Genomic DNA, 27,522 nt, shown 5'->3' on the forward strand with positions numbered 1-27,522 from the left:
AAGCCGTTTGGCGAATATTTTCTTTTCCTATTCATGAGAGACACCCTTCTGTTGTTCACTTAGCTGTGCATTTAGAAAATGGACAAAGAGTGTATTTTACAGCACAGAACGCAGTACAAAGAGCTGCTCAGCCACCATCTACTACATTAACCAGTTTTTTTGAGACATGCCAAAACGATGATTTCGCACAAACATTGCTATATTCTGAAATGCCAAAATATTATACCTGGAATCAATCCTCAAGGAGATTTATACGACGGAAACAAGGAAAACCAGTTCCAGGATATACAGATGTATATTCCACCGATGCGATTGGCCGGATTTATTCAGTACATCCAAGCAATGATGAATGTTTTTATTTACGACTGCTATTAGTCAATGTACGTGGCCCAACATCATTCCAACAGTTACGAACTGTTGATGGTGAATTGTGTGGATCCTACAGAGAAGCCTGTCAACGTTTGCAATTGCTTGAAAATGACGCTCATTGGGATCAAACTCTCAATGATGCTGTAATATCATCACACACTCATCAAATACGAACATTGTTTTCTATAATCATATCTACATGCTTCCCATCAAACCCAATTGATTTGTGGATGAAGTACAAAGATTATATGTGTGATGATATTTTGTATCAAATACGGAATAGAATGGGAAATCCAAATATACAAATCAGTGAAGAAATTTACAATGAAGCATTGATTTCAATTGAGGACATGTGCTTGATAATGTCAAACAAACTATTAATTCAATTAGGCCTGACCGCGCCCAATCGTCCAATGCATGACGCTTTTAACCAAGAGTTGCATCGAGAAAGACTGTATGATCTCAACGCTTTGAAAGAATAAATTCAAACAAATCTTCCACTGTTAAATGAACAACAGAAGTATGTATTTGAAACTCTTATGAAAGTAACAAATGATGAAACTGGAGGGATTTATTTCTTAGATGCACCTGGTGGTACAGGAAAAACTTTTTTTATTTCATTAATATTAGCAACAATTCGCTCACAAAATAAAATTGCACTTGCACTCGCTTCGTCGGGAATCGCAGCAACTTTGCTTGAAGGTGGTCGAACAGCCCATTCAGCACTAAAATTGCCATTAAATATGCAAAGCAATGAAACTCCAACCTGCAACGTTTCGAAGAACTCTGCAATGGCAAAGGTTTTGCAGCAATGTAAATTGATTGTTTGGGATGAATGCACGATGGCACATAAAAAATCTTTGGAGGCTTTAGACAGAACCTTAAAAGATCTACGTAGCAATAATAACCGATTTGGTGGTGCAATGATTTTATTAGCAGGAGATTTTCGTCAAACATTGCCAGTGATTCCACGGTCAACGCCAGCTGATGAACTCAATCCATGTCTAAAGTCCTCCAATTTGTGGAAACATGTTAAAGTACTTCATTTAAGCAAGAATATGCGTGTCGAGTTGCAAAATGACCAATCTGGAAACATATTCTCTAAACAACTCATTGACATTGGTAATGGCAAATTTCCTATAGACATGTTGACGGCTTGCTTTTGCTATGACTATAAACAAGTCCCAGGGGCAATCATTAAGTGTTTGTGGTATTAATCTAGAAAACCCATGTTTCTCACATGGTCAATTGTATGTTGCCTGTTCCCGTGTTGGAAAACCATCAGATTTGTTTATCTATGCGCCAGGTAATCAAACAAAAAACATCGTATACCACAAAGCAATATAATGATAATAATAATAATAATTATGATTCACATGATTAACAATAAAGCGATTACTTACTTTTCAATCCTTATATATGTTTTATTTAATTATTTTTTATTCACAACGCCCTATCACCAGGGTGATGGTTCTGTTCAGGAGAATTTTTTAAAATACGTAGGCACAAAAACTGCCACATTACAAATCTTTTTGACAGGACGAAGTCTGTCGGGTCAGCTAGTAAGTAAAAAAATATAAACAAAAACTTAATTTAACCTATCTACTACTCATATTTTATTACCTACTATATAAACAAAATTTAGCTTAATACCTGCGTAAACCATTTATATATTTATAATATTATTTTAACTACTACCAACTGATCAGTTTGATGTCGGTACACGCTATTAATTAGATTTGCTTTCTTCGTAATTTAAATTTGTGTATGACACAAATTTATATTATTATTTTTGTATCGTTTGAACTCGAAACCAAAGTTGGTCAAATTTTTTAAAATATTATATTCTCTTTGGTGTTATATGTTTACTCAATAAGTTACGCCGTTATTTTATTAAGGATTACAATGAGTAGGACAAGTAAAGGTTCAGCCCGTATGAGGAAAAATAGGAATAAAGAAACAATGATTGAAAACTAAGAATGATTAGAGGCGATTTGACAAATGTTCTAACCGAACTAGAGCAACAACAATAAGTCGCTGCTCCCGCCGGGAATCAACGTGTGAGTTGAGCGCTTTAACAAATGTACCATAGAGGCAGTTACCAGTAATGTTTCTAGGGCTTCCCATATCATATGGCTAGTGCTTAAAAAGCCATCTCAACATTTTCATTGAATTACCTTGGTAAACAAAACCTTAATAAAAAGTCCTCAAAAACCTCTGAAGGGTATATCGGACCTATCCCTGCTTTCATCATCAGCTTGCCTAAATAACCTCAAAGTATACAATTAGTTGTCTGTACGTCCCCATAATATTTAGAGAAATATCATTTAGCTCCTAACCTTTGGAGAATTGTGTCTTACATCATATCTGTTCAGTATTAATATCGTACCCAAAAATCTGATTAGTTTAGATAAAAAAAAATATGTGAAAACTTTGTACGTGTCTTTGAAATTTGAGGATTTCCCTCGATTTCGCCGGATTCCACTATCAGGCCTTGATTTATTTCCAATAGGACCATCTCGGAAATTACACTTTTTCCTATTTTGTTTTTATCAATATCCTAGAGCGCCAACAATCTGCCCTTGGGCAATAAGTATTAAATGAGTTCTGTTATATAATATAACCATCTTGACATGTACAAGATCACTTCAGTAAGTGATCTAGTGTACAACTTATAATCTAAATCTTATTCTAGATACTATTCTAACTTATTTTAAAGTATATTCTCACTTATTATAAAAACTATTCTAGCTAATTCTAGAGATTATTAAATCTCACTCTATATGTCTATTAATCAGTTCGTATGGTAGGTTGCGTTTAAGCCTACGCACTTCACTGTAATTGCGCACATTTACCTGTTTGTTGTTGGACATGCATGCTATAGGTCCAAATAGGCCTAAGTATTGACTTATATAGCAAAACCTTGTTATCTAGTGATAATTTAGATTTACGCCCTATCAGCCAGTACATTTGGTATAGTTTAAAACGTCAAAAATGTCAAAGGATGAATGTCACATGGGTAGATTCTGTCTAATTGACTTGCTTTGATACGCCACGTTTTAACCACAATTTGACTTTGTTAAGAAGAAGTTGGAGGTTTCTTGTGGCTGATATTGTATCCTCGTGTGATGATAAAACCACTGTATCAGGTAGGTCAGCTGTATATAATAGATATAACAATGGGCCAAGAATACTGTTCTGCGAAACACCCGAATATATTGGGTGTAAGTCGCTGTATTCTTCACCCTGTTTGACAATAAAATGTCTGCCTGTGAGGTACAATTTCAGCAGTTGTGTGTATGGGGCAAAATCGAATTTTTCGATTTAACATGCAGTCCAGTCTGCCACACCTCGTCGAAGGCCTGAGAAATATCGAGAAATGCAGCGGAGCAATTTTTTTATATATTTTTTGAACACCAGTATCGGGACAAAATTGTAGCCTAGTTCGATCTAAGCACAAAGTAGTCTATATTTTTAATTCTTATTTCAATAATGGGTACATCTACATTTCTCACAACTTCAATCAGTCTCTTCAGTAGTATTTTATATAGGTTTTAAATATAATCTTGATTTAACCTTTTCCACTCATCTTGAAAAGAAAAATAGTTTTTCAATATTTTAATATTTTTCTAGCTTTTGTCCAAACTTTTCAATAATATTTAAATAAGGAGAGATTGGTGGCCACGTTTTTGATATATTTTAGAGCTTTCTTTTTACCAACTAGCGTTCGTCTAACTCATCCTAGTTACCGGCGTGATTACAACAGCTCTCCTTGTTGGATGCGTGATTACAACAATCATTATCATAAAAAAACACAAACGTACATTTACAGCTACGCCCCAGAGGGTTTCAAACCCACAACCATCCCAACAGTAGGAGTACCGTCCTGTCACCTTGACCACTGCATCGAACAAGCCGGTTGCTGGATAATTTAAGATTGTGTAAATATGGTATTTTGAAAAATAGTGCTTAATGAGTTGAACAACACGAACAACACTGTTTCTGTTCGATATTTGTTCCATTTTGATTATTTGACTAATAAATCTGGCTTTTTAACTTATGTTAATAATTTTCATTAATATCCTTCCAATCCTATAGTAGATTAAAATAATCTGATCTTTTCTTAAATCATGATAGTAATACTTACGACTGATACTGATTTACTTATGGGTAGAGAGTCCCACAGACGTGAATTGATTTATTGATGTTCAAGGAAAGTGTTTATTTTAATGTACAACTCAAACGAATCAGTAGCATTTGGTAGTGTTCCCCGGTAATAGCCTCATTTCCTTTGGTCTAATTCTTCATTTGTAAACTTTTTGGGTTCTCCGAATCCACTTTTTTTTAACTCATTTGAAATTTTCATTGCTTCTGACTAACTAAACCCTTTTAACCATGTTATGAGACTTTTAAAATTATGAGGCGTTTAAATTCATGTATCTGATACGAAAATGATACTAATTTCAAGAAAAAAGTGATGACTTGTTTCAACTATTCTTCTTACAAAACTGATTATTGACAATCTTAAAAATATTACTTTTTTTTATCTAGATATCCAGAGTAGAGGTATATGAAATGGTTACATCTTGAACGACAGTACTTGTTCCAGGAATTCACGAACTGGAGATATATCTTAAAACAAGGACGATTCGATATCTTCCAATTCCTACATTATAATCCTGTCCTTTTTTCTTGATAATCTGGATCTTCTTTTTTGATCAAGTGGTGGAGAAAAGTGATATATAAATATATATATATATATATATATATATATATATATATATATATATATATATATATATATATATATATATATGTATATATAATATATATGAGAGAGATAGAGGGAGGTTGTATAAATATGGTAGAAAGCGGTTTTTATGTTATATAAATAAAATAATATCGATCCGAGTGAATTTAGGAATTTAATAAATATAGGGCTATGTACGTAGTTCAAAGCTTTGACAACATTTTTAATATTTAATATTATAAACATGCTAGGAAATATTCCATGTCCTTTATTCTAGCGGATGAAGGTTTCGGGTATAGGGTATAGAGCTTAATATGACGTAAATATATAGCATTGATCGAAGTAAAATATCCTCGGCTTGGATTAACATAAGAAAGAAAAAACTTGTTATGAAAAAATCTTTATTTATTTTAAGGGTTCATGGTAAACATTTTATTTAGAGCTAATTATTGAAATATGTCTAGAGAAACAGGGAAAAGACACATTATGTTAAATATTTAATGATCAGCAAATATCCATTGGTCGTAGATGATATAAATAATATGTTTATAAAAAATCCATACGTCATTTAGATATTTGTGCGGATCCTTCAGAACTTTCATGAATTATGCTCTTACGGAATATATGCATTTTTTCTTTAATGGTTAGTTAATAATTTCGTTTTGCAAATATTATTATTGTTTTGTAAATAATATATTTTATCTAGATTTTATTTTTTTACTTTAATATACTTACTAAACATCTACAAATAAATAATTTGATTCATATATACATAAAAAACGCATTGTTGTCCTACTTATTTAGAGCATCAAATATTAGTTTTTGTGGAAGAGGTTTTCAAAATTGTTTTTTCTTTAACATTAAAAGATTGTTTTTGTGGTTATTAACAATGCACATATAGCTTTTTGGGACCCACAGCTGATCTCTACGTTAGTCGACAATTTTTCAAAATAATATAGTTCTTTTTGGGCATCTCTGTTGGTGCAGGTTCTAGATAAACCTGTCATTGTTATATATATTTTTTTACTAGGATGACTTAATTATCATGATATATCATCACGTTAAATAATTTTTAAGAAATACTTATTATTTGATTAATTAAAGTTTTTGGGAGTAATCCTCGTTTTAACTCTAAATCTTAGAATTATTGTTATTATATACATTTTAAGTATAATTATAGCGTACACTTAACAGCATCAGTGTTGATTCCAATAGGGTGCCAGTTTCGACATCATATTGCACTTTATACAAAACTCTTTCTTAGATTTATTAGATTAGACTCTTTTTATCTAAACTGAGTGTGTCGAAACAACCCATTAATTTTGACAAGAAGAAAAAGATCAACTTTTCATTAGTTGATACCAAACTTTAAATATCCATACTGCATAGGATAATGTCAGCATAGACAAAAAACCTAAGGCTCTTCATTTCCTATTAGGAATGACGCCATATTTATATTTATTTGATTTTGAGATTTTCGTGAGGAAATATAACTCAAAGGCCCTTAAATACCGAATAAGGCCTCCTCCCTTCCTATCTTCAGATTAGTGTACTGGATATTTGGTCTTCCTATAAAATCATCAAAATACATGATTGAAATATTTTAAACACCTTATTTTGATCTGTATAGTCTAAAATCCATCTATATTTCTTATTTACTCTATATCGGTGAATTTTCTAAATTTGAAGGATTAACAACGGCCACACATAGCTTCGGCGATGCCCATTAAAGCAATATATAGCTTTATGGCCTTGACTAAATAATATGAAACACAACACACAAGCACGTGGGGATATTATTTGTATTTCCTGTATAATTTATTCTCAAAGTTTTCATAAAATTATTTTTACATAAAAAGAGATTAAAATAAAAATTGAAATAAAATATGTACATAATAATCGTTGTAATAGCTAAATAAAAATAAACAAAAACTTTATATAACCTATCTACTACTCATATTTTATTTCCTACTATATACACACAATTTAGCTTAATACCTACGTAAACCATTTATCTATTTATAATATTGTTTTAACTATTACAAACTGATCAGTTTGATGTCGGTACCGGCTATAAATTAGATTTGTTTTGTTCGTAATTTAATTTTGTGTATGACTCAAAATTATATTATTATTTTTGTATCGTTTGGGCTCGACACCAAAATCGGTTAAATTTTTTGATATATTGCTATTTGATATAGAATATTTTATTTTTTTGGTGTTATATGTTTACTCAATAAGTTACGCAGTTATTTTATTAAGTATTACAATGAGTGGGACAAGTAAAAGTTCAGCCCGCATGAGGAAAAATAGGAATAAAGAAGCAATGATACGGTAATTTAGAATAAGCACCGCCAAGTTCGTTTTGTATGTCAATTGCCTTCATTGACTTTCTAAGGATAAATTACTTTAGTCTATATTAATTCTATTTTAATTTATTACTACTCATTATTGCAGAATATAATACAGTGATGAATATTCAGATTTGAAAACCATCTATGTAGGTTAGGTAGTGTCCTTGAAGCTACATTATATGTATTCTATACTGGTGAATTTTCTAAATGTGAAGGATTAGCAATGGCCACATTTAATAGTGGTACTGCTCTGTTCACTACAATCAACAATACTGAGACAACCGTGAATACAGTACAAACAGTTGTTAATAAAATCACTGAGTGGACTAGGAATTAGCTAATGAAATTGAATGTTATGAAATCTAAACATGTTTATTTTCTATACAAAAAAAATTAACTACCTACCATAGATTATCAGTTCTAAAGTAACTATGTATCAAATAGTCACTTTATCAAGATTGAATAGCTTCCGTGATGGCCATTAAAGTAATGAAGTTGTAGGAATGTTCATCTGTTCGATGGGTCGGTATGAATTTGTGGTTGTCGATACGATTGTTTGGCCGAACACTTAGTGGTACCACTTACACAGCGCTACCGTACTTCCTTTACCTAACCTAAAAACCTGTCATTTCTCCCATCGATCACATGTATAGTTTAATATTGCAATCAACAAGTATTTCTTCAATCAGTGTTTTTAGTTCCCGTGCAAATTTCTTCCAAAAATAGTAGTGAGTGTTCGGACAAATAATCGTATCAACAACCACACATTCATACCGACCTTTGTAAGGGGGTAGACAAAAGAAAATAGAGCGAGACGTCGTCATGGTGGCCTTTTATAGCCGGGAACCGCATGGTACCACTCTACCGGCGTTGCCAGCCTTTGAACTTGCTGTAGGTGAATGCGTCGTGGCCTAAAGGGTTTTAGCGATCGCTGCATCACACCCCTCCCAGTGGAGCTGCCGTGGAACGTACCTCTATGTGTTGCAGGTTCCCGAGTGCACCCGCAATTACGCTATGAACCGCCTAGGGACTGCTTATGAGATGGGGATCCGAACCTGAGCGAGGGTTTATGGGTTCGGGGTTATGGGATCAGCTGCCATCAAAATTGTAGTAGGACGTCGTTCGTCTTGGAGCGTTCCGATTTGTTTGAGGGTACCTATAAGCGTGGTGCCTTACGTGTTCCATTTCGTGATTCAAGTTGATGTGTTGATGTTATGCATTATAGGCTTCTGTGGTTTTCGTCCATCAGGCTAGTCTCGTGAAATAACGTCGACCATATGTCAAGCACCTGTCGAGTAGCTTATGTTGAGCTGGTACCTGTTAGGCACTTTGATCGCGCCGGAGTTACCAATTGTAGGAATGTTCGTCTGGTCGGTCGGTCGGAATAAACGTGTGGCGGTCGATGCGATTGTTTGTCCAAACACTCACTACTATTTCTGGAAGGAATTTGCACGGGAACTAAAAACACTGATTGAAGAAATACTTGTTTATTACGATGTTGAATTGATACATGTGGTCGACGAGAGAATGGACAGGATATCAGGTTAGGTAAAGGAAGTACGGTAGCGCTATGATAGTGGTACTATTATAAGGGAGTAGAGAAAAAAATAGGCGGGAAGTGCATGGTACCAATCCACTGGCATTGTCAACATTTGAACTTACTGTAGGTGAATGCTTGGTGGTCTAAAGGGTCGTAGCGGTAACTACGAAGTTATTTTAGATAATAAAGTAGAAGAGTAGAAGTTGAAATATTGCCATATAACATAATATAAAAATAATACAATATAATCTCTCTAAATTTAACTATTACAGCTTTTCTACACTTTAATAAAGTTGCTATTTCATGCTCTTATATAAATTATTTCCGGCCACAAAATATTTTCAGTAAAACTCTTAATCGTGGTCAATGCTCCCATGCCGATATTTTCATCACATGCACCTAATTCGTATATAATCTTCTCGAGAGCGCACGAAGCAACCGACCGCAACAACATGCCATAAATAAAAGTTATTATTTTTTTTATATAAATATATCATAACAAGGATTTTCCTTGAAACCGGCCTGCCTCAACTGACTTGCTCTCCTCTAACAAATGGAACGGGATCCTCGCTTTCTTATATTTCACACGTTTCACATGGACCGCCCGCTTAACCTGTTAAAAATATTTTATAACCTATTCTTCTCCCTTTTCTCTTTGGCCGTGGCGTCTTGAAAAATAGGCCCCGCCAAGCCTCTCGAGGCGGTCCACAAATTTATTTCCTTCTGGCATAATCATCGGTCAAGCAATAATCATTTTTCTTTCACGTCTTTTATCTGAAATTATCTACCAAAGATTTGCGTGCGTATATTTTATATAATGTTCGGTTGTATCTCTTTCTAAATTATATCAGTTATTTTTTTCTAAAATTGTTTCCATAAATAAAAATTTACAAATATTTGGATTTTTTTTTTGTATATTTTAAATTCTCCTTTTTACTAGAATGGACCCATACTTTAACGTGGGGTCCGAACCACTGTCCTCGGCATTAAACCTACTGACTGGCGAATTACCAACTTTCGAAATCATCCCAGAAAACATCCGGTCTTACCCAGCCTGGTTACTGGCACCACTGGGATCATTTTCTTGGTCGGATTTTACCAAGCCTCTCGAGGCGGTCCACAAATTTTTTTCGTTCTGGCATAATCATCGGGCAAGCAATAATCATTTTTCTTTCACGTCTTTTATTTGAAATAATTTACCAAAGATTTGCGTGCGTATATATTACAAAATAGTCGGATGTATCTCTCTCTAAATTATATCTGTTATTTTTTATCTAAGGTCTAACAACGAATCTGGCTCCGAACCAACGTCCTGGGCATGAAGCCTACCGACTGGCCAGTAACCAATTTAGAAACCAACCCAGTTATTCCATGTTAGATTTCCCACTGTTGCCTATAAAGACATTTACAATTACAATCACAAAAATAAAGCACGTCCATGCCCCAGATGATTTAAATCTGCAGCAATCGCAACAGTAGGAGGAACGTCCCGTCTCCTTGACCTCTGCGCTAACCACACTTTCATAAAAACCCTTACTAATTGTGGACGAAATATCCTTCGTATATGTCAGGTTTTTATTTCATAATTGTATATACATTAATATATACATTAATCTGTTCTCTTTACAAAAACTTAATATTAAACTTAATATTAAATTTATAAAAATATAATTTTACGACCGTTTTTTATACAAAATTATAATAGTTTTTTATACAAAATTGCCATAATTCTTTAATAATTCCAATAATACAGGAATAATCGAAAGTAACACTAAATAATCTCGTTTAATAATGTTTTAACACACTAAGTTTCGGTTTCAATATTCTTTATTATCAATATTTATCAATATTCTAAATGTAAAATTTAAAGATTAATCTTCTAATTGAAAACTGCTGCTGGCATTTCGGTACAACGTTGTCGGATTTTCACATTAAAAATTATGCCTCCGTTGTTGATATAACATACGTACAAGTGAAACGAGGTGCAAGATTTGGAGCTGGCAATGGAGTCCACCAGGGCCTCAAATATATTTTGAGTTGCCGATCTGAAGACTATTACTTGATGCTTGATTTGGACGTATTTTGGTTTTATTAGAATATATCTAATTGGAGAGCATATTACACAAACATTTCAGACCTAAAAATTCTTCCTCCATATAAGATTCCAGGTGTTCCCGTTTCTCTTAATAAGGAAGGGAAAAATTTTCGCTAAGTCGATAAATATATAATATTAATATAAAGAAGAAAAGTAAGATTGTCATATATATATTCTTATTATACGAGGGAGAATCGAATATAAACGGTAATTTTGTAAAATAAATTTATTGATTTATATACCATATATTAAGCAAAACAAGTTTGACACAAATTAAACATTTATTCACACAAGTCTCTCATCACAAGTGACAAGATGTCCCCTGAAAAACCTCCCCTTCTTGCCGAAATCGATTCAGATGTTTTTCACTGATCTCCGACCTGACCTGTTTTTGATTTTCTTTGTAACTCAGCGAGTACTAATTTTTATAAACCCAGGATGATTAGTTATCATGACTTTCATTTTCAACACGTTCTAGCCCATCCGTGAATTCTCTGATTCACACATACACCCGATTCTGAGAGATCCCTAAAATGTACCCTCGAAACGAAAATTACAGATGTTTTAACACCTCCATTAGTTGAAAACTTTATGATGATGCGTTGTGCAACAGATGAAGTTACCTCGCGCCTAGTCATGGCTGTACCGCTTTCCTCCAGCCTCTTCATAAACCAAAGAACAGTCGAACATGGAATCCTCTAGATCGGAATTACGTGCTAAGGGAAACAGTAAAATTGCCGTTTTTATATAAATCCCCCTTGTAGAGAAAAAACCTAAAAATATCTTCAAGATGCTTATAACATTGTGGGTGTATTTTGTTTTTATACTATATATTTCCTTTGGCAATAACGTTATTCGTCCTTTACAATGTTCCTTTACCTTCCAGATGGCCGCTATGAGCCGCTGCAAAAATCGCACAACTACAAGACTTACATGAAGCTGAAAATCGAACACGTCAGCCAATCAGACTACGGGAAATACAAATGCATAGCGAAAAATGCGCTGGGGGAAACAGACGGCACGATCCAGCTGTTTGGTAAGTCGCCCGAATTAGGGCTGTGCGCGGCGAGGGGCAGGTTAGTTCTCGCTGACGTCGGCATCGCGCCCGACAATCGTCCTCGTGACGTAATCACTGCAACTGAAAGATATTTCCACTACCACGCGTCGAGTATAACATCGAATTATTATGACCTTATTTGATGTCTATTTATATACCTGTTTTTTGTTGTAGCGATTCCCAAGCCATCCAAACTATTAAATGGAATTGATAATGGTAAGTATATGAAAGAAATAATCATCATCAATATATAATTGTGAATTCACATCGAAATGCATTTAGAATACGACTGTTTCAATGTATTACCGTCAAATGAAATGTTCATCAATTATTTTAACGAGCTATCGTTTGACGTCAAAATAGTATTAGAATATAAGAGTATTCTTAGGTAAGAAAAAACTTACTGCTGAAACTGAAAATTAACACAAAATATTTGTTTTATTCTTTCTTGTCTTCTGTTGTAGTGAAACCTTTTTTAAAATAATCTATGAATAGCACAAACGTAGTAATTTCAGATAATAATACATAAACAAGCTTGGTTTTCTTAATAAAGTTTTCTGACATTTTGTTTGAAACTACATACACTGGCATATAGATATTAACATTTATGAATAACAAAACACATTTTACATTTAGTAACAGGTCGATTGAAACGTCCCTGGCCTGACACATAGATGGCGCTACTAGAATTAAATCCATATGATTTTTTAGTTAGCCCTAACCCTCCAAAGTTGCGTGTATAAATTTGACAGCTGTCGGATAGTTTGTGAATTAAAGCATTTTGAGTGAAGCAACTTTTGCTATTGTGAAAAAAAAATGGATAAAAAGGAATTTAGCGTGTTGAAAAAATATTGCTTTTTGAAGGGAAAAAATACAGTTTCCGGACATTGCCCCAGGAGAATCAACCATCAAGGATTGGTATGCTAAGTTTAGACGTGGTGAAATGAGCACCGAAGACGGTGAACGCAGTGGACGGCCAAAAGAGGTTGTTACCGAATAAAACATTTAAAAAATCCACAAAATGGTTTTGAATGACCGTAAATTGAAATTGAATGAAATAATAGACATTCTAAAGATATCAACTGAACGTGTACATCATGTGATTCACGAATATTTGGGTATGAGAAAACTCTGTGCAAAGTGGGTGCCGAATGTGAACGACAAGTTGATGATTCGGACCAGTGTTTTTGCCGAGTTTTTGCGTCGATATATGACAATGGATGAAATATGGCTCCATCATTTACTCCAAAGTCTAATCGACAGTCATTCGAGTGGACTACACACGATGAACCCGCTCCAAGCATGGAAAAACGCAACAGTCGGCTGGCAAGGTTATGGCGTCTGTATTTTGGGATGCGCATGGAATAATTTTCATTTACTACCTTGAAAAAGGAAGGACCATCAACAGCGACTATGACATAGCGTTACTGGATCGTTTGAAGGACGAAATCGCCGAAAAACGGCCGCATTTGAAGAAAAAGAATGTGCTGGTTCACCAAGACAATGCACCGTGTCACAAGTCAGTGAAAGCAATGGCAAAATCCATGAATTGGGCCTCGAATTGCTTTCTCATCCACCGTGTTCTCCAGCTCTGACCCACAGAGACTATTTCCTGTTCTCAGATCTCAAAACAATGCTCGCTGGGAAGAAATTTTTGTCGAATGATCGCCGAAACTGAGGCCTAGTTTGAAGCAAAAAACAAATTGTACTACAAAAATGGTATCGAAAAGTTGGAGGGTCGCTATAATCAGTACATCACCCTTCAAGGGAATTATTTTGAATAGAAAAAATAGTTTTGCCAAAAAATGTGTTTTACTATGGTAGCCCGTGGACTTCTCAATTGACCTGTTAATATCACATAAAATTGAATTAAAAGATGCTTAAAAAAAGATAATTTATGGCAGAAAAAATTACTTAATCATAAATTCTAAAAAAAATTATTCTTGTATTGGGTTATAATGAAACCTTTTTTTAAACAATAGTACTTTAACTGTCGTAATTCTAATTTTATTTACCGTTTTACTCAAATTATTGTAATCTTGAGTAATTTATCTATGATATGTAGTATTGCGTAAAAATATAATAATTTAAGATATGTCTGAACATGGTTTAATGTCAAAATAAAGTTTTTATATAATAATTATATAGGAGATAACATATATTGACAGGTATGCATAACAGGACACGAAATGTTAATCGCTTTCTAAGGTGATAAGCGCTAAAAAATTGAAAATAACATAATAATCTAAAAAGTAAAAGATCAAATGGTCAATCTCCATCTCTAACATCAAAAAATATGTGCAGCTTTGCCTTTGAAAATTTTTAGTTTACAATTGATGATATTTTAAGTTAATTTAATCATGTAATACCATTAAACATAACAAAACTTATCCGAAATTAGTTAAATATATACATCACACATTTTACAGAGATTCTCCCGTTTCTATGTCGCATAGTTAGGTTAAAAAATACTTAGCACCCATTTAAAGATGAAAAGCAAATGGCTAACAACATGTATAATGTTTCCAATAATATTGTTTTTATGGCTTTTGAAATTGTTTTTAATAAAAGGATTGATATCTCCCCAAAAAGCTGTAAACTAATGTAATCTCAAATATGTTATAGAACAATAATAACCAATGATTTTAAAATTGTGCTTTGTCGCTTTTTTAATTATGATCGTTGAGAATCGATCTAAGCGATTGACTTGATCGCGGATATTTGAATAAAATATGGATATTTCAACACTTTTAAAGGATCTAATATTTATTCCCAAACTGCGTCTAGCAATAAGAATATTATGCTACCTGTTCATCAAATTGATTTCCTAGTAGAATAACACATGGACGGAAAAATCCCGAGCATAACAAATAAAACGCGTGTTTTTTGTTCAAAACTGGCCTTATTCATCAACGTAATCATCATCAAGAGCCGCACAATCAGTCCAGCGCCACTCTAACATTTCAATATCACTTTTGCAGAACGATTTATCTCACCAATTGCTGTCCACTCAGATCATAAACGTTTTGATTCCGGAGTGAAGTCATGGATCCATTTTTCATCCATTGTCACATATCAATGCAAAAATTGCTGTTTGTTACGTTTAAACTTTGGCAAACGTTGCCCAGAATCATCAACAGGTTCTGATTTTTGGTCAACAGTGAGCAGACACGGCAACCAATTTGAACAGAGCTTCCTCATAGTCAAACGCTCTAGCAATATAACTCCAACACATACCCTTGATGTCTTTACGCTGTTAGGTAACGGACGCAGCTTCACTTTTCGGTAATTCAAAATTATTTTATATTTTCTGAAGCTACCACCTCATTTCGACGTCCACTGCGTTCTGCATCAGCGGTGTCCCTATGACCGCGTTTGAAGTCAGCCAACCAACATTCTATTATTGTTTCTAATGGGTCGGAGTCCTTATAACGCTTCTCAAGACATTGCTTCACCCGGAAGGTATTTTTTTCCGATCAATAAACAGTGCAAAGCTAATTCAGAATATATAAATATGAATAAAATTCATAAAAATCCAATTTTTGTGATTACTTGCTCCATTCAAAAAAAGGATATCTTCGCCATAATACCAGAACTTGTCGCCATTAAAACAAGTTTAAGGGTAAATCTAAATAAAATTTTTGTTATTGATCAATGCGTACGTGACGCGTATCGTCCAGGTTTCGAAAGCTATGCGAGGTGAACGATGTTCCTATCTCAATAATTGAAAAGCTAACTTTACAATGGATGGCTTTCATGGCCGACACACGTTAACAGGTATGAAAATGGCGTGTCGAGAACCCGTTACCATTTAACGTTGGCATTGTGAAAGTTTGCAAGTTATGTATGTCCGTTTAGAAACCCTTTTAATGTCCAAATTAAATCACATGCATTTAAATTTAGCACATCTGACTCAATCAGTTCGATAAATGTCAGTTTGGGTTTTTATAGATACATATCAGTGATATGTTTGATATAGGAATGGCGAATGGTAAATGTGGGGGTACAAACTAACATTGATGATGTATTGTTTTATGTATCTGGTCAAATTTGTTATATTCAAATATAGCTAACCCGGTGAACATCGTATCATCTTCAGAATTTCTTCGACAATAACAATAGTCACTTCGTCGATTATCAGTGAATTCATTTTCTCGTGTGGTCAGGCAGGTGTTTTTGGCCAGGGCTGATAATGGTATTACCGTTGGATTGTTGGATGATATACTTTACTGTATAGATTGTGAGCTTATTTTTTATATAACACCTTTATTACATACGCTTTCAATACAATCTTAATTATAAATTAATTTATTACTACCTTTCATTTGTACTTGGATTAATTCACAAGCAAGACGAGTGCGAGAAAATACATCAATATATATTCCTCAATTATAAAATTATAATAACTTATAGCTATAGTTTACACTAAAGGTATACACTTTATATAAGTTCGTATGGTATGTTTCGTTTCAAAGTCCTGACATCTTGCGCGCTGTCCAGCAGTTGTATTGCTTCCACGTTAGTATGATTTAGTAATCTTCTTTCGTGTTTCAAGGCGAAATCTTGGATAACTTCGCAAATCCATTTGATTTCCAGGTCATCGTGCAGTTTTTCATTAGTTTAAACGTAGCGATAAGCATTGGTAATCAATCGAAGAACTTAATATTGACAGCGCTGGATAGTTCTCTACTAGAACGCCATTTCGTGCGATACTCTAAATTTTCTTCCGAAAATATATGACTCCATCAATTGACAATAGTTACGCGGTAACAATTTGCTCATCTTACAGATTAATCCCAAATGCCAAACCCGATCATAAGCTTGTGAGGACATCCAGGAATATTGCAGGGCAGTATTTCTTTTCCTCAAACGCTTTTTCAATAGCCGCAGTTACTATATGCACTTTATCGATTATTGAATGGTGATCTCGAAAACTAAACTGGAAATATAGTATTTTTACAAAATTTTTAATACGTTTAAATATTAGTTTCTCAAATATCTTTGATATAGTTTGAATAGTTTAAGTTTGTATTTGATATAGCAGCGAAATAGGCCTGTAAGATTCGACTTGTTCTGAAGGTCTGTGATGTTTTTTGAGCATAATTATTTGTGAAACCTTAAAGCATTCCGGAACATACTTCAGTCTTAAATATGCATTAAATATATATGTCAACATGATGATTCCTTTTCGTGCCAGTTCTTTCAATAATCTGGGTGAAATGTTATCTATACCAGGTGCCTATTTAGGATTGATGTTATCAATTTCAGGGGCAACTTCCAATGGAATACTTAGATTTAGATCTATAACGGGTTGATAAACAGGAGATGTGTCCATAGTAGATTCTATATCATTAGGTTGAAATTTGTTAACTAAATATTGTGCGAATAATTCAACTTTTTCTTCGTTGCATCGAACCCATACATTTCGATCATTTTTAATTGGTGGTACTCGAATAACTGGTCTTTTAAATCTTTGAGTTGCTTTCCATAGCGAATAATCTTTGTCTGCTTCTGGGCTTAATTCACTTACATATTTTTGAAAGCAATTCTGTTTATATTCTTCGATCTTTATTAAAAGTAGTTTTGTCTGCAGCATTTCTAGTTATATTCCATACTCTACTAGCTTTTCGCCTTTCTTTTATCATTTTTCTAATTTCTAGGGGGTAAATTACTTCATATTCTGATTCCTCTCTTGCTATTGAAGTAGCATCTTTTGCAGCTGTTCTTGCTCAAGATTATCTATACTTTTAAGTCCTACTTTTAAACTGATTTGTTCCTGCAATATTAATCTGAATTTTTCCCAGTCAGAATATTTGTTGGTAAGATTAGGCTTTTTTTGATTTTCTTAGGATTGTCGCTGAAATTTGATCGTAAATAATACATATGTATTTTTATTTGATTTGATTGAGACTCGTTTTCGGGAAGGAAAAAACACTTCTTGACTGTACGAAGATCGGGCCTAACTTTCTGAGCTTATTGTCTATTAATGTCTAAAATATCATTGCCCATAAAATACAGTTCTAGCTAAGAGATTATTAAAAATATATTTATTTGTTATCTAAATTAAAAGTAGGTTCACTAAGATTTTACCAGAACTAAAACATGATATTACGAAATTCGCCATGTTAAATTAAACACCAATCAGCAGCGCTACAAAACATTGACGTCATTTGCCGTTACCTAGCCGTCATTTCCGCATTCCAACATTTGAACTTTTTTTTATCGCTCGATTTTATTTTATAAATAAAATAAAAAGATAAACAAAAATATCAAACTGTGATTTATCACATCAAGTAACTCAAATTTGTTCAGAATCGATTCGTTGATGGTGACTGCAGTGTGTGACTGTAACTCAATAATAATTTTGAAAAGTGTACTATACTACAAAAACCGTGAAATATGGTAGAGTACTGAAGAAAATTAAGCAAAATATTATCAATATAACCATTGGTAAGAAGGTTAATAAATACAGATAATAATTCTAAAGAGTACCCAGTAGTAGCACGATCGACATTTGGGTACTGTAAGAATACTATTATTATATATACATAATAGTACAAAATTGTATCAATGGCGAACATACTAAAATATTTTACGATGATAATCTGAAGATAAAGATTTCATAGTTTCGTTTATTTTACAAAGATTAAATTTCAAGAATTATATGTTTTATGAAATGTACTATGAAATGTAATGTTTTGGAGATGTTTAAAAAATGTACCTAGTATTGTATCAAATTTGCTTATAATATTTGGATACATTCAATAGATATATTTTAATTTTGAAGTTAATTTTAAAAATTGCCTTACAACTCATAAGTATGTGCAATAGCAATATTTCGCCAAGAACTCTAGAAAATGTATGTTTAGACATGCTTTAAAGTATTAAGTTCTCCCAGAAATTCTTAAGCTAGATCACCGTATAGTTTGTTTTATTTTATGACTACAATTGTTTTATCCGAAAAGGAAACATATCCCTTTCCTCTCTACATAGTTTAAATGAATTCATCCAACTTTCTTGTCTTGACTGGAACCTATGAAAAAGAGTTTTGTGAGTTTAGTAAATAACACTAAGTATATAACACTACGTTCTAAGCTAAATAATGAAGAATTAACAGTGCTGAGTTGTATGATCCACAGCATTCTGTAGTATGATAAAACTTTATGAAACTATCCTGGAGAAAATAGTAATACGTTATACATTTTTTGTATAATTTGTATAAACCATAGAAGTATTTCTAAAAAACTGCGTAAAAAAGTTACTTTTTTATAAACGGTATTAAATGTTATAGGCCAATACTAACAGGTCAATTGAAATCCCCGGCCGAAATTTGACAGCTGTCAGATCATTAGTTTGTGAAGTGTAATATTTTGAGTGAAGCAACTTTTGTTATTGCGAAAAATATGGATAAAAATCAATTTCGCGTGTTGATAAAATATTGCTTTTTGAAGGGAATACAATACAGTTGAAGCAAAAACTTGGGTCGATGCCGATTTTCCGGACACTGCCCCGAGAAATATCAACCATCAAGGATTAGTATGTTAAGTTTAGACGTAGTGAAATAAGCACCGGAGACGGTGAACGCAGTGGACGCCCAAAAGAGGTTGTTACCGATGAAAATATTAAAATTTGATTTTATTAAAAATTATGATTGAATAACCGTAAATTGAAATTGCATGAAATAGCATTCTAAAGATATCAACTGATTGTGTACATCATATCATTCACAAATATGTGGGTATGAAAAAGCTCTGTGCAAAGTGGGTGCCGCGCGAGCTCACTTTTGACCAAAAATAACGACGAGTTGATGATTCGGAGCAGTGCTTGAAGGTAATCAGGCATAATAATCCAAATAAGAGTTTTTGCGTCGATATGAGACAATGGATGAAACATGGCTCCATCATTTCACTCCGAAGTCAAATCGAGAGTCATCCGAGTGGACTGCACACCATGAACGCGCTCCACAGCGTGGACAAATGCAACAGTCGACTGGCAAGGTGATGGCGTCTGTATTTTGGGATGCGCATGGAATAATTTTTATTAACTACCTTGAAAAAGGAAAAACCATCAACATCAACTATTACACAGCGTTATTGGACCGTTTGAAGGACGAAATCGCCGGAAAACGACCGCATTTGAAGGAAAAGGAAGTGCTGCTTCACCAAGACAATGCACCGCGTCACAAGTCAGTTAAAATGATGGCAAAAATCCATGAATTGGGCTTCGAATTGCTTCCTCATCCACCGTATTCTCCAGATCCCCTCTGTTTTGAAGCAAAGGAAAAATCGAACTACAAAAATGATATCGAAAAGTGAGAGGGTCGCTATAATCAGTGTATGACCCTTGAATTGAATTATGTTGAATTAAGAAAACTAATTTTGCCAAAAAAATGTGTTTTACACTATAGGTAGGCAGAGGACTTTTCAATTGACCTGTTATATAGAGAGACAAAACATAATTTTTTATTTAAAAACGCTATTTTTTCTATTTTTAATGACCATTCTGGAACACTGTATATTAAAATGAAAAATCAAGAGTAATCAAGAGAGTTTTATCCACTTTCCAGAACAAATTCTCTCCATTACCATTCTTTCCTAATAAAATATTTTAGTTCGAGTAGACATCCCAATCATCAATCGTCGGAAAAGAACTAAAAAGACCCGACACATCAATTATTCAACAGATAATCGGAGAAAGTAACTGGAAAGGGTTCGGAAAAAAGGTTTCACTATACGATAAAGAATTGTGAAAATAAAATTTTATACGCGAAATATACGAGGCCAGACACCGCATCTAAAAGATGAAATAAATCGCCCCAAGGAAAATAATATTTTACGATTTGTTTTCTTTTTTCCCGGGTACAAATAAACTGATAACTAATGGCATGTGAAAGGATACATAATGTTCCTGACCGACACCCCGGATAATAATCCGGCACCTGGTGAAAAAAGGAAACCCTAATGTCCAGCACAACGCAGACTTTCAGAACGTACAGGAATCGCATGCCTACCCCCTCCCCCCTTCGTTCTCCTCTGTTTAACTCTCCCCGGCCCTCCTTCGTATCCCATCCGTCCGTGTTCTCCACGATTCCATTCCATCTCCCCCCGGCCGGACGACCGGAGCGTCCACACTGAGCCGACGATGTTTATACCCGATTTTTTTTCTCTTGCAGACCTTCAGGACCAGGCAGGCTCTCTACTCCAAGACAAAAACTACGTGAATACGGCCTCGGCGGCGTCAAGAAAATTTATCTGCACGAATTTTTTGCTCGTCCTGAGTGCGCTCCACCGCCTGCAATAAATCTAAACGTGGGTTCCGTGTTGTGAAGGTATCCTTTTTTGATAAATAAGCCAGTCAATAGAGGAACGATATATTGGTAATATGATTCTTATTTTTCGTGAAATATCGCGGTTTTATAAACATTTTTTTTCTTTCCCCTTGCCACGCCCTTAGTTTCCAGCTTCGAGGAAAATGATGCATAGCTATCGGCTAGGATTGTGAATTAATGTGATAGCTTTATTTATCCAATCTCTTATTAGGTATTTCTCTGACTACCATGAAGAATCTTTTCTAACATATCTCTTATATTAAGCCTATAAATTAGTTTTAAAACTTTATTTTGAATAATCGGTTAAATATATTTTGTTAAAGGTATTATTTATCGATAGCCGCCGCTTTTTCCTATCTTTCAGGCAATTTAAGAATTATGTTTCTTTTGGGGCTACCTAAAAATCGACCTTTTTTTGGTATATTTTTATGAGGTGAAGCACTGCTCAGACAGGTCACGACTCATGTCGGGACAAGTAGTAATCAGAAGAAGCAATGTGCGGATAATACAGCGGTTGGGGTGATTCTTCCCATTTTAATGCTTTCAAGTATAGTTTCGCCGCTTTTTCAATATGCGGTCGAGCGTTTTCACGCTGAAGAATAATATTGTTGTTTAAATTGACGGAACATTAGCCATAAGTTCCATGCAGTATTCGATTACCTTCAGCGGCTCTTTTTATCAAATGGAAATAAAGAAGTAAAACTTTCGGCAAATGCGATTTACTCGCTACAATTTCAGACATTTTCAACGCAATGAAAACATATTTTATTCACACTTTGAAACTACGCATACTGAAAAGCGAAACCTGTCATTGAGGCTTTAACATGAAGTTGTTTATATACGTACCCATTGAGATTTAATAAACACTGACACCATCTGTCGTAAATCCTCTGAAATTAATTTATAGGCCTGATCGGTACACTAGGATCTTCATCTAATAAGGTGTACTGGCTGTTTGATCAAATTATGTGGTAGTAAAATAGAGTTACGTCTGTTGAGGATATCTCATGGGAGACTACTTTACTTCACAAGATCAGAAGCGGTTTCATAGCAACCTGAGGTCGAGCCGCAGTATAACCTGTCTCTTTTGAAATGAAAATATACATGACTTTTATTTAAAATTATGTTGAATTTATTCAATCATTGTCTGCAATACTTCACTCGTTTTTAAGACACAATTCCATATGTTGACCCAGGTGATGTTCAGTCAAAATATATGGCACCCGTCTTCCAAGATTTGTTTAGGCGAGACCTAACTGAGACAAAACTACAAGATAGTCGTGCATTTGCGATGAGTCTTGATTTACAAATTTCTGAAGACGTGACTTCTCACTGGAATGGGAATGGCCACTTCTGAAATGTTCCTGACAATATTTATTTTATTTTTTGTATATTTTATAGATTTTATTATATAACACAACAAGACTAATATAGCTTTATTTTAATTTTTTTAATTGTTTTAGTTTGTATATTTTAACCCTCGGTAGCTTGTTATGTCTTCTAAAATATTTAAGATAAAGGAAACATGTTGATAATGAGTAATATATAATAAAAAAATATAATTAATAAGAAAAAGTATATAGACAGAAATTTCAAGAAATAAAGAAAATTGAAAAAATCGGAGCAATTAAAAAGTAAGAAAGCGAAAGCCAATTCGAACCATCATCTCAAAGAAATAAAGGTAGCTTTGGAAATAAATAATATCATAAGAATAACATAAAGAAAACAAAAAGTAATTTTACAAGAATTTTTCAAAGAATGAAGCCGTATAGTAAGGAATCGCAAGTACACAATAAAGGAAATATAAAAACATGAGATAAGTAGATTGTACAGTATTTTAAGTAACCAAGAGTAGACTGACATAATAAGTACATTGTCGTACACAATACAGTAAAGTACTAATGTAAATAATGGTTAAATTCGATGGGTCTGAGATTCCTCTGCTAAAAAACAGTTTTTTATTAGTGTTATTAAGTTAAACAATGTATACAGACGTTACAAATAAAACAATTTTAGAAATTTGTGATAATGCTAATTTGTCATATTCCAATTGTCGATTTTCTCTTCAACAATTTAAAAGTAACAACAAAAAAAATAGTTAAATAATCAACTGTTCCCAGGAGTTTATATACTATGGAAAAAATTCAAACCAAAGCAGACTGGCTGGGACATTAATTAATGGAAAATGCCATTACGAATCGTTTCAACATCGTTGTTTTATTGTTTGTCAGAAAAAGATTTCTCTGTAACGTTATGTGACTATTACTGAAACGTGGATCGACCACGATAATCCCAAGCAGAAAAAGTCCTGAGTTAATCCGAGAGGGCTATCCACATCAACATTGAAGCGGAATATTCATCACCACAAAATCTTACTGCGCATATGGTATTATCAGTAAAGTATAGCGCATTATAAACCGCTAAAATCGAATGAAAGTATAACTGTAATAAACAAACAAAAAACAAGTAATCTTTTTGCAAGAATTCTATTGCATAGAGTGTGCTCTCCAGATAACATGTAACGCATTAGGTTTATGTACGTCTTTTGGTTATTACCACTAATTGAAATCGATGTAGCATGGCTTGGCTGGCATAGGAAATATTGAAGAAGTATGAAAATGTATAGATGATTGGAATCCAACAAATAGAACAACTGGCTTCTGAACAATGACAAATATAAATAATAACAAACATATATCCACAACAGTATACCGGCGAATATCGCAGCAATAAGATCGCCGTCATGTTGGATTAACCACTGAGGCTACAAGGTAAATATACTGACATCATAGCACAATTCTTAATAAAAACCCAAAAATATATACTAGAACAAACTCAAAAAATTAACCAGGAGATCAAGGAATTGTTAAGCGGTGACGACAGATAAGAAGTATAAGAGATTAAATGAGAAATAGATAATAACAGTAGATCATAAAATAAGAAAGCTAGTCAAAGATAAGATGGCGGGCAGGAAAGTATGTCAAGTAATAAAATAAAAATTGGACAGACACTGATCCGTTCCAAAGGATCTAACATATTTCTTTAAAAATAGCGATACCCTTCCAAGAGATGTTATACCATTATGTCATCCGGATATCGAATGTAATAATGGTATCACTTTTATAATAGATACGTAAAGAAGCAATTTCGGATTTTATTTGAAAAGACGATTTGAAAAATTGATCGATGTGGTAAGCAACAAAAAATAGGCGTTTCAAACTGACGTGACTAAAATTAAATTATTTTAAGATGCATTACATTCTTACTGGATCCCCAATGAATCATGTGGCGTTTTATTATTTAATAAATCACGTAAATTGTTCAACATAGACGTCTATAATTTATTAAAAGGTATACCGATATAAGTCGTTACGGGTTAGTTCGAAAAAACTACCAGCCATTTGATTTTATACATCTTGCCCATCTTTCAAGCAGTTTATGGATACCATTCCAAAAAACTGTTTGTTCTTTGAGCAAAATCAAGGGCAAGGTCTGAAGAGTTCGGCGGGGGTGATATGTCCCATTCAAGTACTTTCAATGCTTCATTAGACCGCTTGCCTTTAAGACATGGCGAACTATCGTGCTGTAAAATCACTTTACCATATATCCGGGCCCATTCTCGACGTTTTTCGATCAATGCGTGGTCCAAATTGATTATTTGTAGTCGGTAGCGATCACTATTAAATCTTTATATATGTCATCTTGTTCATCTTTCAAGCAGTTTTTGGATACCATCCCAAAAAACGGTTTGTTCTTTAATCAAAATCAAGGGTAAGGTCTGGAGAGTACGGCGGGGGCGATAATATGTCTTATTCAAGTACTTTCAAGGCTTCATTGGACGGCTTGCCTTTATGACGCGGCGAACTATCGTGCTGTAAAATCACTTTACAATATATCCGGGCCCATTATCGACGTTTTTCGATCAATGCGTGGTCCAAATTGATTATTTGTAGTCGGTAGCGATCACTATTAAATCTTTCACCAAGTTTCAACCGTTCGTAATTAAACACGTCATTCTGGTCCCACCAAATTGCACTGTCTTGCGACCAAAATGATTAGGCCTTGGAGTCGACCGGTCGGATTCGCCAGGTAATACCCAGAATATTTTGCATTTAGGATTTTCAAAATAAATCCACTTTTCATCACCCGTCACCATTCGATGTAAAAATGACTTCCGATCATACCTTTGGAGTACCATTCCACAGACGAAATCTCGATTTCCCATTAGTCATTCATTTAATGTGGCCACCAAGTTCTCATTTTTTAAAATTTTTCCCATTGCCCTCAATCGGTCGCTAATCATTTCTTGGGCCACATTTAACGCTTCTGCCAATTGTTTTTGAGTGTCGGCTAGGTCTTCATCCAATAACTCTTACAGTTTCGCATCTTCAAGGTTTTTCGGTTTACCAGAACGTTCTTTGTCTTGTTTATCTTCTTTTATATGCCTATCATAACGATGATGCTCAGTGGATTTTTCTTTTGATTAAATATGTAATTTAACACCTCTCGCAAATGCAAGTTTTCAGGCAGGAAACTTGACATTTTCAAGGAGGCATATAACACTGACGGTGTTACTTTCACAAAATATAACATATATAGCTTTGACGCATGATGTCAATTGAATAAAATGACGTAATAACCTTCCGGTACATCCGGTACATTATCAAAATAATTAATTTGCTAAAGATATTCTTGCTATTGTTTCTTTATTTTCTTAGGACACACATACACACGCAATTTCAGTAAAAACACTTTTACTAATAACATTTGTTTTATTTACAGATAGACTGGTCGCAAACTATAAAATGGAGAAATTTTCTAGTTGTACAATATTTTTATACGCTTGAAAGCTGCGAGTAGTCGTATACTGTCTGGAGGATTTGGTAGTTTCTTTCTTTCTGTATCTTCCATTTTAATAATAAAAGTCATGACTGAAAAACCGTACGGTTTTATCACCATTTAGCGTAAGTTTTGTATTGCGCGACGTTGCCAAAGATCTGGGTTCAGACGAGAATCTTAGAATGTCCTGAATCTTTGGCAAACTTATTATTTTATTGTGTATTATAAAAAAAAATCATATTCATTATTACTATGTTTAAATCGCTATATATTGATTATGATATAAGGAGCCGATTTTTTTTATGATAAACTTGTTTGTAAACTGGTATACACATTTTCAATTTTCGTAGTAGCGGAGTCTTTTCCTTTCAGATGCCTCTTCCATTTCCCTGTTTTACCTTTTGAGAAAAAAGGCCCGGGAAAACAAATAGCACAGCTAGTAAGTGGATATGTTCCTTCTTTATGTAAAATAAAATTTTATTTGCTTTGTATCGCTACGCCAGGACCAACAATTCTCGATATCATTTGCCTTTTTTTATGTTTCTTGTTACATGTGTAAAATATAGCAAGGGACGTCTTGTAATAAAGTTCGCATTGAATAAGGAGATATTACTATGGTAATTTAATTCGTTAAAATAAATAAATTTGAATAAATTTTGTATATACAATATCTTACAATGTTGTCAATACTCTCTTTTATTCCAGAAAAGTTTTTGAACGATGTTTAAACTAATTAGATAAATAAAATAAAAATATTTTAAAACGAAGTAGATTTTTAAAAACGCCATCATTTTGAATATCGATAACTCAGTCGTGCTGATCAAAATTATAGACATTTGACGAAGTATTAAAGACAGTTCTCGAGAAATGAACAGATTAAATTTCGCGACCTGGGTCAGAAAGAAAATTCCGATTTCAAGTTGACGTTATGGATAATAGACGCTTCGAAAATCCGATTGCTTCTAAATGGGATTATTCTATGCGGAACGGCACTTTTTTTTCGAGCGACGACCCTCAAACGTAATCAAGGAAAATACGAAGTTAAAAATTGATTTGTTCAATTACCTACAACATTTTGTTCTTTCGATATTCCCAAGTTTTAACATTATTATCTTTTACTTTTAATCAGTATTTTTATGAAGAACTCAATAACGCCAAATACCATCGACTGTTAAGAATAATATACTCAA

General features: G+C 33.8%; 2 protein-coding genes across 2 annotated transcripts in view; both read left to right on the top strand.

Moving 5' to 3' along the window:
- The window catches only part of LOC143206550 (limbic system-associated membrane protein-like), a 95,462-nt gene extending 67,991 nt beyond the window's left edge, over positions 1 to 27,471 (top strand). Inside the window, exons 8-11 of the mRNA XM_076419147.1 lie at positions 11,995 to 12,144; positions 12,340 to 12,381; positions 21,338 to 21,493; positions 26,276 to 27,471. Coding sequence (XP_076275262.1) covers positions 11,995 to 12,144; positions 12,340 to 12,381; positions 21,338 to 21,465 — 320 coding nt within the window. The 3' untranslated portion in view covers positions 21,466 to 21,493; positions 26,276 to 27,471. The remainder of the gene's footprint in view (positions 1 to 11,994; positions 12,145 to 12,339; positions 12,382 to 21,337; positions 21,494 to 26,275) is intronic.
- Positions 12 to 27,522, top strand: part of LOC143200289 (uncharacterized) — a 193,403-nt gene continuing 165,892 nt past the window's right edge. Inside the window, exon 1 of the mRNA XM_076410718.1 lies at positions 12 to 1,071. Within this exon, the coding sequence (XP_076266833.1) occupies positions 210 to 851 (642 nt within the window). The 5' untranslated portion in view covers positions 12 to 209 and the 3' untranslated portion in view covers positions 852 to 1,071. The remainder of the gene's footprint in view (positions 1,072 to 27,522) is intronic.

This window comes from Rhynchophorus ferrugineus, unplaced genomic scaffold, assembly GCF_030347505.1.
Source record: "Rhynchophorus ferrugineus isolate W39M unplaced genomic scaffold, kcgeb_rfMv2 rfM1, whole genome shotgun sequence".
NCBI lineage: Eukaryota > Metazoa > Arthropoda > Insecta > Coleoptera > Curculionidae > Rhynchophorus > Rhynchophorus ferrugineus.